Source organism: Pipra filicauda, unplaced genomic scaffold, assembly GCF_003945595.2.
Source record: "Pipra filicauda isolate LSUMZ 115617 unplaced genomic scaffold, ASM394559v2 scaffold87_size3191425_pilon, whole genome shotgun sequence".
NCBI classification, from domain to species: Eukaryota; Metazoa; Chordata; class Aves; order Passeriformes; family Pipridae; genus Pipra; species Pipra filicauda.
Window position 1 is genome coordinate 2,647,320 of NW_024105064.1, and position 12,971 is coordinate 2,660,290.

The 12,971-nt window shown below is 46.5% G+C and overlaps 1 protein-coding gene across 6 annotated transcripts in view; it reads left to right on the forward strand.

Moving 5' to 3' along the window:
• The window catches only part of PLCH2 (phospholipase C eta 2), a 71,174-nt gene that overhangs the window by 31,349 nt on the left and 26,854 nt on the right, over positions 1–12,971 (forward strand). For all 6 annotated transcript variants that reach the window (XM_027728747.2, XM_039390875.1, XM_039390876.1 and 3 more), the window contains 3 exons: positions 11,291–11,437; positions 11,815–12,058; positions 12,581–12,710. In XM_027728747.2, the coding sequence (XP_027584548.2) occupies positions 11,291–11,437; positions 11,815–12,058; positions 12,581–12,710 (521 nt within the window). The remainder of the gene's footprint in view (positions 1–11,290; positions 11,438–11,814; positions 12,059–12,580; positions 12,711–12,971) is intronic.

Genomic DNA, 12,971 nt, shown 5'->3' on the forward strand with positions numbered 1-12,971 from the left:
ATACCGTATGGGCTGATTCCTGTGATTCAAATCCCTTCTGTCCCTGACAATCATTTGCAGGGGGAATGTGAATTCAGTTACCTAAAAGGGAAAGCTTTCCCGTCACAGGGAATTGCAGAAGGAGGGATAATCAGTGTTGGCCTCTGCAGGTCTAAAGACATTATGTGGCAGAGAGAAACTAAATTTTCTGGTATGACATGGCCTGACATGGAGCGAACGTGGACCAGCCCACACTGAACAAAGCCCAGAACCACTGTTAGATGTGGATCTCTGTGGAATGTTTTCTGGAGAGCCCATTTTCCCAGTCCAGCCAGTGAGCTGACTCTTTCATATCAGCCTTCAATTCCTGCTTATCTTCTGCTCTGATCCCTGGGGGGAAATGGAGCTGTCAGGCTGCTTTGTTTCAAACTGAGGTGGATATTGGAGGCCACAGCAGAAGATAGAAATCCATTTCCTGGAGGAGCCCAGGAGCAATTACTTCACTTCCTGAGTGTTTACCTGAACTACCCTGGATCCAGGACTAAATAAAATCGGGCAATAAGCTCCAGCCCCTGACCCTGCTGTGGGCTCAGCTCAGCAGCTGCCCTCGCTGTGCAACTGTGCTTCTGTTGTTGGCAATCTCCCCTCTCAGGGGTTACAGCAGGGGGTTCCTGCCTGAAGAAAACCACAATTATGGTCATCTTTCAAGCTTACAAAAGGAGCTGCCATTGGTTTCTAAGATTTACAGATGCTGGGTTCTGTAGAGTGATATATCTTTGAAGGGAAAATTGACAGTAGAGCCTCATAAGGCTGTCTCCTGGATGCCACAGAAGCTGAGAAAAGCACTGAATGAAGACAGAGCCTGGCTTGTTCCTAGAGCCAGTGCAGCTCCTTTCTTTCCATCTTTCATGAAACTGGAGTATATTTGAAGAAGAGTCTGTCACCTGTTTTAAAATGTACATGGCACAAAAGGGAGGTCTAGAAAAGTTCTGAATTTTTACAGATAGATTATATTAAAGCTCACTCCAAATAAGGACGAAAAATTTGGGGGTAAAATCAATCTGTGGTGATGCATTTCAGTCTCAGGTGTCTTTTCTGAACATCTTTCACCTGTCTGGTTCTCCTGTACCCCTTTTGCCTCGGATTCTTGAATTCTTAGAGCTGTTTTCCTAGAAGGTGTGCAATCACACTGATGGATCTGTTCCCTCCCATCCTGCCCTAATCTCCCTCTCTGTGTTTATGGCCCATGTCACTGAACAGATGGTCAAGTGCTGAAAGATCTTTAAATGTAAAGAGTTTAGGTTCTTATTTCAATTAAGTGTGTAGGGACATTGTCTTTTACAAGCCAGAGGTTGGAGACAAGGTGACCTTAGAGCAACGTTTATAGTCTTAAAATCTTTGTTTTATGCTGACGTTTTCTACAGTCGGCAGAATTTCATTATTGCAGCTTTGCAAGGAGAAGAGTTCAACAGCTCAAAACACAAGGCCTGTCCTCACTTAATTAAAATAATTGCATCATTTTTTTCCAGATGAGCCCATGAGAACTAACCATCATGGCAGAAGGCAGAGTAATTGTTGTCATTACGCTGCTGGTGGGTCCCAGTTCCACGAATATTCCTCCAAGTGAATGAAGTCATTTAAGGGATTTCACAATCAGTTCATTTTATAATAATGCAACTTATTAAACAGTTTTGGGAAGGCCTGGGAATGCTCATGGCTGTGGTTGTCTAAAGCAGCTGCCTCAGGCCTCGCCCACTGAGAATTCTGGTATGGAAAGGATGCACCAGGACATGGCTGGCACAGCCACTGCTGCTTGTCCCAGTGGAATTAGGGGCCCTGTAAACTTATGGACACTGCAGACAGATGTAATTCAGTCAAACTGAGTCACTTGAGAAGTATATTCTGAGCCAGTGCACAAATATTGAGCTCTGGAGCATGGTGGGTGAGGCAGAGAAGCCAGGGAATAACCTGCATTCCACTTGCTGTGGGCAAGATGTGCAGCTCTAATCTGGAGGGTGGATTACTGTGCTTAGAGGTGCTGTCCAGATGGCTGGGAATAGCCTGCAGCTCTGCCTGTGGCCAGGTCAGAGGGCAGGGGAGTGGAGCTGTGCTGGAATTAGGGAAAAGGCAGCTTATGCACAGTTGGGGTGAGGCTGTGTCCCAGCGGGTGCTCTGGCAGTGGGGATGGTAAGAGCAAGTGAGAGGGAGAGTACAGATAACTGGCCACGTGCCAGATGGCACTGAAACCTTCTGCTTCCTCCTTGTACTTGGTGACTTCTACTGTGGGTTGCCAATTATTTATTTTTTTTTCTACAGCCATAAGGAGTTAGATTTCCCTGGATGGGAAATTGGGATGTCTGTATTCCAGTCCATGTGTGTGTCACTGATAGCTGTGTTACAGTTCATGTGTGTGTCACTAATAGCTGTGTTACAGTTCATGAGTGTATCACTAATAGCTGCCCAGGAGTATTTTAGAATCAGCCTCTTGTGCCGAGGTCACTTTGTTAATCTGGTGAACTGGGTCTGTAGTGTGTCCATGCAAGGGTGAAGGGAGTGCATGGCTGCAAAGGTACAGGTCTAATCCTTGTGGATTTACAGGGCAAATACACCATCAGCTCTGTAATATTTAATGTCTCTGGCAATCAGGATACTGAAGTTTTTAGTTTTGGTTTCTCCACTTTGAGGGCTACAGCTGTTTCCCCTTGTATTCCAGAACTGTTAGCCCTTCTCCCGTCCCTCGGCAGTGAAGTGTGCATGTTGGAAAGGAATCCCTCCCTCCTGGTGGATGGCATTAATGAGAACCCCATTTGTCTCAGGAGGATCTCCATTTTGCTCCATTTCTCCACCTCCCAAACCATATGTGTGTTGTGCTCCTGTGTCTCCTGCAGATGCTCAGTGTGGGCTGGAGTCTGGCTCCTCTGGCATTCTCGAGGCGAAAGCTCTTCTTTGGCAAGACTCTGACATCCCAGCATTGTTCAAGTGTTCCCAGTTCCATTTTTAGCTGAGCCACAGGCCAGCCTGCAGACTCAGGCACTGCTGGTTTTCAAACCTTTTCTTGTGGCATGAAAAGCCTTTGTTACACTCAGACAATAATAAGTTCCTGAAGCGCTGTGGAAAGAAGTCTTTAATCTCCATGTTGTGTCAGGTGAGCAAGATTTCTCTGAGGATGTCAAGTGAGGCAAGAATAGAAACCCATTTCAGTAGGCTTAGGTCCTAAGTCCTCAGCTCAGTGTGCTTAAGAGTTGGGAGAGGGATTGTGTCCCATTTAACCCTTTGTTGTTTCCTGTGGCTTTTCCACACTGTTGTCCAGGATCCATCACAGTCAATAAACAGAGGAGCTTTCCAGAAGATTTTATTTCTCTCTGCTTGCATGATAATTTTCTTGGGAGGCCTGAAGGATGGATTGATAGTGTCAACTAAAAGGATTTTAAATTAACCTTTCTAATTTTAACTTTAATATTGAAATAGTTCTTCTTTTCTGGTGCTAGAAATCACTGGCATTTCTCTGTACTGGCATAAAACCAAACTCACATTTGAAGTCCTGCTTGTGCAGAATTCTAATTCTAATCTGTAAACTAATATCTTGGGCAATGCAGCAATGGGAGTTACATTTCACTCTTTTTCTCCCTCTCCCGTGTCCCCAGGTTGATAACACATCAATGGTTAATGCAGGCTCTAGGATGTCCTGGCAGAACGAATATTTGAATTTATTTAGGAAATTCAGAGGATGTGATGGAGCAGGCAATGAAGCTCACAGGTCTCAGGTCCCATCCTGCCCCTGCTCCACCTGAAGAAAGGACCAGGATCTTTGGAATGAAGCTTCCCGGGTTCCCCCCTCCGGGGCAGCAGTTTTCTGTGGGATGGATGTGTGCTTGTGAGCATTTACAGGCTCTTCCCCTGATGACAGTTTGCAGTCATTGCACTAAATTACTCTTGAAAGGTGCCTCGGGAGGATGGAAGGCTGTGGCTGAAGAGTTGGAATAAATTGTGGCATTACTGGCACTGCTGAGCCCTGGTGCAGACCCAGCCTGGTGTTCTTTGGAATTAATCTGTGGTTAAACTCAGAGTCCAGCCTAATATAAGAACTCTGGGCATAGGTGGTGAAATAAACAACTTCTAATTGAGAGTGAATCATCTCTAGAATTAACTACTCTAAGGCTTTTTCAAACTCTGAAAGGAGGAGTAGGAAGCACCTAATGAATGTGTTTTTAAACGGGCAATTTGTGTTCAGCTCGTCAGGGTAGAAGCGTGTGAGGCTCCTTGTACAGATCCCAGGTGGCAACAGCGATTGTCTATTGTGCTTAAAACTTAATGTAGCTTAAGAGGTTGTGATAACCTGAGCGACAGATTGCAGTTTGATGGATGCATTTCAAATGGAACGAGGTAATGACTTGGTGCTTTCTAGAAATTAATCCTTACCTGCTTTGTCTGCCAGTTTTGGAGCCCCTCACTGCTCCTGGCTCTGGTGCAGCAGTTGCTCTGAGCAGTGGAGCTGCCTGGCTGTGCCCTAAGCAGCGCCTTCCACGGGGTGTGTCAGCTGGCAAAGACATTCCTAAATAGGCTGTGAGATGGAAAGATGCTTCTAACAAAGGCAGAGAAGGAGGAGGAGGAGAAAAAGAAAAAGAAGAAGAAGGAAGCATTTTTTTATACCTTTTTTTTTCCTCCAGCTGTACCATGTCACCTAAATCCCCTGACTGGATAGGGCAGGAGCACGGCTTTAGGATTAGTGCGTATGATGGATTTAGGATTTGAAGCAAACATGTGTTGCTGTGTTTCCATCGTATCTGGTTTTTGCTGCCTGGAGAGAAATGTTCTCTCTTTTATCAGACATGGCCATTGAAACGCTGAGGAGACCCTTCAGAGAAAAGAGGAGGACTGGTGCAATGATACCTTGAAGAGCTGTATGAGAAGAAGATGTGATTGTTCTTTTATTTTCAGACCTGGAAAGAGACTGAAGAGCTCATGCACCTGGAGGGATTCCCAGTGAAAGGCAGGGGTGGCTCAGGAAGGCAGAGAGGGGAATGGCCTATTAACTTTGCACTTATTTACTGCAATGGATGCTGTTGGCTGGATTTGAAGAGCAGGTAGACACTCAGGAGGTGGGACTTGCAGATCTGTTGGAAATCAAACAAAGAGAAGGGTCATCTCTGTTAGGAATCGCTGTCGGGAGGAGGAAGCGGCTGGAGGAGCCACAACTCTAACTTGCTGTAATGTCCTGATGGATGCAGCTGGGAAAGTACCAGAGGAAAAAGAATATCAGCAGGAGGCCTTGCTGTCCAGAAATGGATTCACCTACATGCCAAACTGCCTCATGGCCCTGCCCGTGCCCATCATGTGTCTTCTTTAAACTCTTGAACTGAACCTCCCCCAGTCCTCTGGAGCAGACACAGAGGTACGTCCCACGGAATACAAAGGATTTTGTTGGGATTTTAATATTCTAAGTCTGGACCACGAAGGAGGCCTAAATTTACTGTGAAACTGTTCTGTGACAACCTGAAAAATACCACTGGATTTTGGAAATCACCTGTCATTTTGATTTTTTCCCCAATGATATTTTGATGCTGTTATATAGAAAATGTGTGCTACAGAACCTTGATACCTCCCAAGGCCGTCGGTGCTTGTTGTCAGCTCATCTCAGGCATGGATGTCTCCAGGTCTCCCTTGCTGCGGAATAAGTTCTCAGATAAGGATGTCCTGAAGTCTCCCTTGCTCCGGAATAAGTTCTCAGACAGGGATGTCTCCAGGTCTCCTCTGCTCCGCAATAAGTTCTCAGACAGGGATGTCTCCAGGTCTCCTCTGCTCTGCAATAAGTTCTCAGACAGGGATGTCTCCAGGTCTCCTCTGCTCTGCAATAAGTTCTCAGACAGGGATGTCTCCAGGTCTCCTCTGCTCTGCAATAAGTTCTCAGACAGGGATGTCTCCAGGTCTCCTCTGCTCCACAATAAGTTCTCAGTGGCCCGTCTGGCCGAAGACTTTTTCTGGGTCGGTGGCAGCATCGTGGCTTCCCCGAGGTGGAAGATCGGCCACTTTGGTAAGGTGCAGGCTGGGCCCTGGGCACTTCAGTGAACTCCTTGGAAGCTTTCCCGTTCAAATCTGAGGTAGTGACCCCTTTGCCCAGCAGCAGAGTTGAGGAGCAGAAAAGAAGGACGTGAGGCAGCCCCAGTGCAATGTTGTGTTCCGTGGCTGGTAATGCAGCTCTTTCTGTCCTCAACAACCCCTCATTTGTAACTTCATTACTGATTTCTTCCTGTTCCTCAGGAAAAGCTGAAGCAAAGTTGTACATTCTGACAGGTGCAGGCCTTTGGAAATTTTCTGTTGCATAGAATCTGTCTCCCTCTCCTTACCCACAGGGAGTTAGGTTTGTTGTCTGCCAGGGTTCGTACACCTCTTAGCGCGTTGATTTTTCGTGCAGTATTTGTAGTTTAGAGTTTTTAAAATGAGTGTTTAGAAGTATCTCTGCTGTATTCTCCCACAGCAGGTCAGTGGGCTCTTGGGAGGTTGTTCTCTGAATCCTGATTCACAAAATTCTCAAGCTCTCTGGCTCTCTAAAAAGGGTCCTGTTTGGGTCCCCTCCTAGCAGCCTTTTGTTTAAATAGGTAATAAACCCAGCAAACCTAATTGGAGGTGGCTGGAGAAAAGCACTTTAATAACAGTCTTCTTGAGCCACTCATACACGTGCAGTGAGGAGATCTGAGCAGCCTTGACCAGAGCCACCCGTTCCCCTGGAGCCCTCTTTTGTCCCACTCATTGTCAGCTTCACCAGTCACAGATTGTCCTTAGCAAGGAAGCTGCAGGTATGGATAGCTTAGAAACTCCTGGGAATTTTAGCAGAGGTTGAGAAACCCCATCCTACTGTGCCTGTGCACTTTGCTGGGCCCAGATGGCTGCTGGAGTCTGAGCTGAGGGCTGGAGAGCTGACAGCCTGCCCTCCAATTAAGCACCCTAATTTCCACAGGATTAGGAGCATCTCTTCTCCCATTAACATCTCATTTATTAGGGATTGTGCGCCTTAGGGATGGATTCAGTCTCCCATTATCTCTTGTACACCGTGGACACTGTCCCAGCCGTTGCTGGCAGAATTATACAGAAATTTTCTTTTCCAGATTTTTTTGGCCAGTGAACAGCAGAGAGTCCTGGCATTCAGTGAGGCTTGAGTCAGTGAGAGCCAACAAGGGGGAGAAAATTCTTACACTAGGAATAGGATGGTTGGTGTAAAAGGTGAGAGGGACCTGCTTAAAGGCTGCAGGAATGCAAAATGACAGAAATGAAGATTAATGAGGTTGGATGGGGCCTGATTTTTAATTGGATCCAGTGTAACGATGCGAGTCAGCCTGGTGTACCTGGGCCAGGAACACCACAGACAGGTCACCTGCAGCCTTGGCAAAACATCTTCCTGACTGTTCAGTGAACAGGATTCCCAACACCCTGTACTGGATATGTGATACAGATGTACAGATTATACATATGTGTATTACATATTTTATGTGCTTTCATATTCTTATATTTATATATTTATTTTCATGAATATTTGATGCCTCCTGCCTAAAGTGAAGCTGATATTCCTGGCAGGAATAGCTGGGCCAGCCAGCTCTGGGGTTTATGTCCTGATGAGCCACTTTCGGCTGCGAAACCATTTCCAGCGAGACTTTTGAAAAATGGGGCAATTATTATCTCCTCAATGGATTCGCAGTGCTGAATGTGTGACAAGTGTGGGAGTCCTCTGTCTGTGTGTGGGAAGGCTGTTTTGGTTTGGGGATATTTTCAGGGGACAGCTTGCCCGTCCGGTGCTCGTGTACCACAGGGGTTTCTCTGGGCTCTGTCGCAGCCTCGGGAGGCCCTGAGGAGGAGGAAATCCCTCAAATCTGACTTCCCCTCCTTGCATTGTTTAGGAGAGGGGTTGTTGTGAAGCACACAGGGGTGCATCCCCCCAGGGTGTGTTCCTGGGGCAGAGCCCAGGGGGTGTTTGGTGCTCCCTCTCCCTGTTCTGGGGCCGAGGTGTGTTGGACACAGCGCGGGGCCGCTCGGACCTGGGACGTGACTCTTTTGGCAAAGCTGGTCCGTGTACAAAAATACTCAATGACTCAATCCTTCTGACTTCTTTCCATCCCCACATGCTAAAATACTCCCACTCCTTCACACATTTTACATCAAACCCAGAAACCTCCTAGAAGACAATACTGCTACTGAACCATAAATAATCAGTTTGCAGACATTAGAACATCCTTCTAACAATAGGCAGGGAGTTGGTCTCTTTTCGCCTCTTGTTTCAGGACAAATTGTAGGGATTTGTGGTTTGAGTAGTTTTGTTATTTATTGCTACTTTAAAACTTTGTGTAGTAACTATAGCTGGTACTAAGAAGTATGAAAAGTCCCTGTGCATGTTCTTGCTGCATCAGTCCCGTGTGGAACTGGGTGTTCCACGTTTCTGTTCCCTGCTCTGCTCTCACAGTGCTCTTTGCTGCAGTACAGAGATCCATCTTCTCTCCATGCCTGTTTTGTCCAGATGCAAATTGAGGCAACTCATTAGAAGAGAACTGAACATAAGCTGAATTCTGAAAAAAAAAAAGGTACTAATGAAGTGGAAAACAGAAAAGCCTTAAATCAGCCTTAATTAAAGATAGATAGGAGCCGTTTCTTCCAAAAAAATGATTCATTGCAAGACTTGGGGGATTGTTATTTGAAGTGTAGAAATGGATCCTTACAGAAGGCATCTGAACAATGGTGAGGAGAAGCAGTCCTGCTTGTGTTCTCAGCAGTGTGCTCTTCTCATTTACATGCTGGGAAGGATCTCAGAAAAAAACAGGTGATTTTCTGTTTGATGTAAGCACCACTAGGATTTTATTTCTTTTCTGCTCTGAACTTTCAGTGCTGCAGACAGGGGAGGGGGTGGAAGGCCCTTCTTCCCTGTTCCACCTCAGTCTCCTTGGTCTGGCTGCCCCAGCAGACACCTCTGCATCCCCTCCTGGGTTCTGCTCCCCACTGCGCAGGAGCCCAAAAAGCTGCTGCTCTGACACAGCAGGAGGAGATTTCTTGTGCTTTCCTTTGCCTGTGTCACCAAACCCCAAAAGATCACAACAGGTACCAGAGCATTGGGTCTGACCATTCAGGCAGGAGCAGGGACCAGACCTGGGCTCAGGGTGTCCCCAAACCTTCGCTGCCATCGAGGATCAGCAAAGCCCAGCCCAGAGTGCAGCTGAGCTGGAGCTGCAGGAGGGCAGCTGGGAGGGGCCGGGGGCCTGGGGTGGCTTTGGGTGACAAATCCTGCCACAGAATGAACAGCTGCAGTGGAAAAGCAGTCCAAGGATGCTTATTAAAATTTTAACAGCAAGGAGCATATTCTGACTTCGTGTGAAAGCAAAGCAAATGTGTGTTACATAAAGTGTGCTTCTATTTTGGTGCTTTATTATTTTCTGCTTTGTACCAGGTGTGATCTTTGATACTTCTCCCTCATTTCTTCAAATAAGATTATTTACTGCTATAACTTCCAAAGAAGAAGTTGGACATTTAGTATGATTTTGAAGTCTGTGTGATTAGTGTTAAGAGAAATTCTTTTATTAGCTATTTTGACCATTTCCCCCCCCCCCAAAACCCTATAGACCTTGTGAAATAAGTTTAAGCTTTCCATGATTATTATCTCAGTAAATTTGAGAAATATTTATCTTCTCCTGAATTGGAAGGAAAGCAGGTGTTGAACACTTTGAAATGTCTGGGAGAGGGTTGGGCTGAGTTTGGGTCTGAGGTTGCAGTGAACCCCAGAGGTGTTTCTGGCCCAGCACTGGCTTTGTGACTAATTCCTGCTGACCACACTGATTTGTCTGAGGGCAGCTCTGATTGAAGCCAAGGGATCAGCTTTAAGAAATATAAAATGCTACATGAGGGATTATCTTGTTCTTAATTACCTTCTCTCCATAAATATTTTATTAACATAAACAATATGCTCTACGGAATTATGGCTTTAAATTTAAATTTTCTTTTATTACAGTGACCTGCTTTCAAATCAAAACGTTGAACCTTCTCTTCTGGAGTAAATTAATTGACCTTGTCTGAACACGGGCTTTTCTGTGCTTTTTCCCATTTCTTTTTACTCTACCTTGCTTCTCTTGGGTGCTTTTGCTTTTGCCTGAGAGGTGGACTTGAACCAAAGAATTGTGTTGGTTTTGATGCATTTTGGAATATATGGAAGGAGTGTTTTCATTTGGACACTGTTTCATCTTTAATCTTGATGACAAGATTGATAAAAGAGAGCTGACCTCAGAATCTCCTTGTATTTACTTATTTATAAATCTGGACTCACTAGAATGTGTATTACATGTATTAGTTTTCATTCTTCCATCCAGCATCTCAGTAGTAATTTACACTTCTCCAGGCCTAAAAAAAACCCCAACAACATTGGACATGGTAATAGTTTTAATTTTACTTAAACAGATCGGGCAGAAAAGCCACGGGAAAATCAGGTCACAGGCTCTGCTCTATGGGAAATAAATGGGAGACTTGGCAGAAAATATGAGTCTGCATTTCTTCTGGGACAGAGCCAGTCGCTCGCAGTTGGCACTGGAGCTGAGCTCAGTCCTTGCAGCAGCTGGAGAGCAGAAAGAAGCCCCAGCCCTGGCTCAGCCCCAGCCCCGCTCCAGGGGCTTTGCCTGCAGGAGCCTCAGCTCTGCAGCAGCTCCCACGGAGGGCAGGGACCCCCAGGGCAGAGCAGAGCCCCTGGAGGAGCTGCCCCGTCACTGGGCTCTTTGAAGGCCACTGCACTGTCTGTGGTGCTGCCAAAGCTCCAGGAATGGGAAGGTTTGATGTCCAAAGCACAGCACAGGTGAAAGGCCCCTGCCAGGACAGGGGAGGTTTGAGTGACGGGGAAGAACAAAAATCTGTCAGGTTCTTGCCACTGCATTTAGAAGCAAATCTGTAGAATCAGTGACCTAACCCATAGGAGCCATGGGACCTTGCTGGCCAAGGATTCCAGTGTCCAGGTAAAACTGTGTCCAGCACAAGGTTTACGTGTTGTAGGAGCTCAGATAAAGCATTCGAGATGCTCGAGAAGGGCACATCCCTTGTGCTGGCTCCAGCATATGGACATTCCATGTCAATTAATATGGGAGTGAAAACTTCCACATTTACAGGTAAGTCCACAGATGCCAAGAATCTTCCTGACTCTTTGATGGTGTACCTGACCTCTTACATCAGTGCAGGAAATCTCATCCTGTGGCTTGAACTGTTCATTTGGCAGCTGCTTGATGTGTTTTCTTCCTGCAAAGGCAATTTGAAGGGAGCAAGGCCTGACTCAGAGCTATCACTTCCCTTCTCTCCTCAGTGGAAAGATGTATGAGCTCCATGCAGGCGGGCACCCAAATGATCAAGCTCCGTGGGGGATCCAAAGGGCTGGTCCGCTTCTATTACCTGGATGAGCACAGGTCCTGCATCCGCTGGAGACCCTCCCGCAAGAATGAGAAAGCCAAAAGTGAGTGTCAACCACAGAGCCCCCCCTTCTCATCCCTCCTGGGGTCTTGCCCTCCTAACAGAACAGCAAGCATGAAGGATTTGGCAGTTGGAAGTTGGTCATTGATAGGTGATCAAGGAGAGTGTTGCAGTTGAATTTAAAGGGCAGTAAATGATTTTATGATGAATGATTTCTGAAGTTTGAATTGCTGTTGTTGGCTGTGCAGGTTGCAGGGGTGTAGGATGTTGTAAATGAGTGGAAGGCAACCCCTGTGTGACCTGGGGCCCTTGTGGTGAGCTTTGGGGTTTCTTGTGGGATTTCTGTGCAGGGTGACCCATCCTGGCTGCCCCAGGGCACTCACACAGCCATTAACGAGCTGCACGCTTTGGTCATTCCAGTCTCCATCGACTCCATCCAGGAGGTGTGTGAGGGGAAGCAGTCGGAGATCTTCCAGCGCTATGCTGAGGGCAGCTTCGACCCCAACTGCTGCTTCAGCATCTACTACGGGGACCACATGGAGTCCCTGGACCTGGTGTCCTCCAGCGCCGAGGAGGCCCGGACCTGGATCACGGGGCTGAAGTACCTGATGGCAGGGATCAGTGACGAGGACAGCCTGTCCAAACGCCAGCGGACCAGGGACCAATATCCTTCCTGTGCTGCCTGGGGGGCTTTCCCAGGAGAGGAGAGCTGTGGATAGCACTGGCATTCCCTACAGCTTTGTCACAGGTAAGCTCTAGGCTCACAGCTTCAGAGCAGTTCCCGTTGTACTCCCTGTTTCCAGAGGACAGGAGTCCTTGGAGAGGACTGTTCCGGGCAGGGTTTGGAGATGAATGCCTGGAGTGGACTGAAAACCACACAGGTGTGTTCCTTCATCTCTGACTCCTGGTGTAAAACCACCCATTTGGTTTGGTTTTTTACATCTCACAAAGTGAGATGTAAAACTGAGATTCACTCAGTGTGTTCTGCTGTGCTGTGCAATGGCTACAGAGCACAGCCCATCTAGAAACTGTAACTGAACTAGCCTGAGTAGAATTAAACATTGTCTTGAACTTTCTTTCATTTCCAGTCTCATTTCCAGTGTTTCCTAATGTGAAAAAATCATGTATACCTAAAGTTCAGTAATATCCCTCAATATTCCACGCTGTTCCTTAACCCCTGTTCAATGTGGTTGAAGCAGACCTTTGATGAGGCAGATAAAAATGGTGATGGCAGTCTGAGCATTAGTGAAGTGCTCCAGCTCATGCACAAACTGAATGTGAACCTGCCCCGACAGAAAGTCAAGCAAATGTTTAAGGTAAGAAATGAAAACATTTGTGTTTGTTTTTTTTTCTGAAAGAACAAGGATTTAACATGAAACCCAGTAGGAGAGATTGCAAATACTTCAGCAGCTGGGTTCTTTCCACTCTGCTGAGAGATACTACACAGGCCATTTGGTAGATTGAAAAGAGCTCCAGAAACACGTCATAGATAAATTGTTATGCACAGAAAAAGGCCATACACCAGGTACCTCCTGGTGTTACACAACATGGACACACACAGTAGTACCAAGATTGCT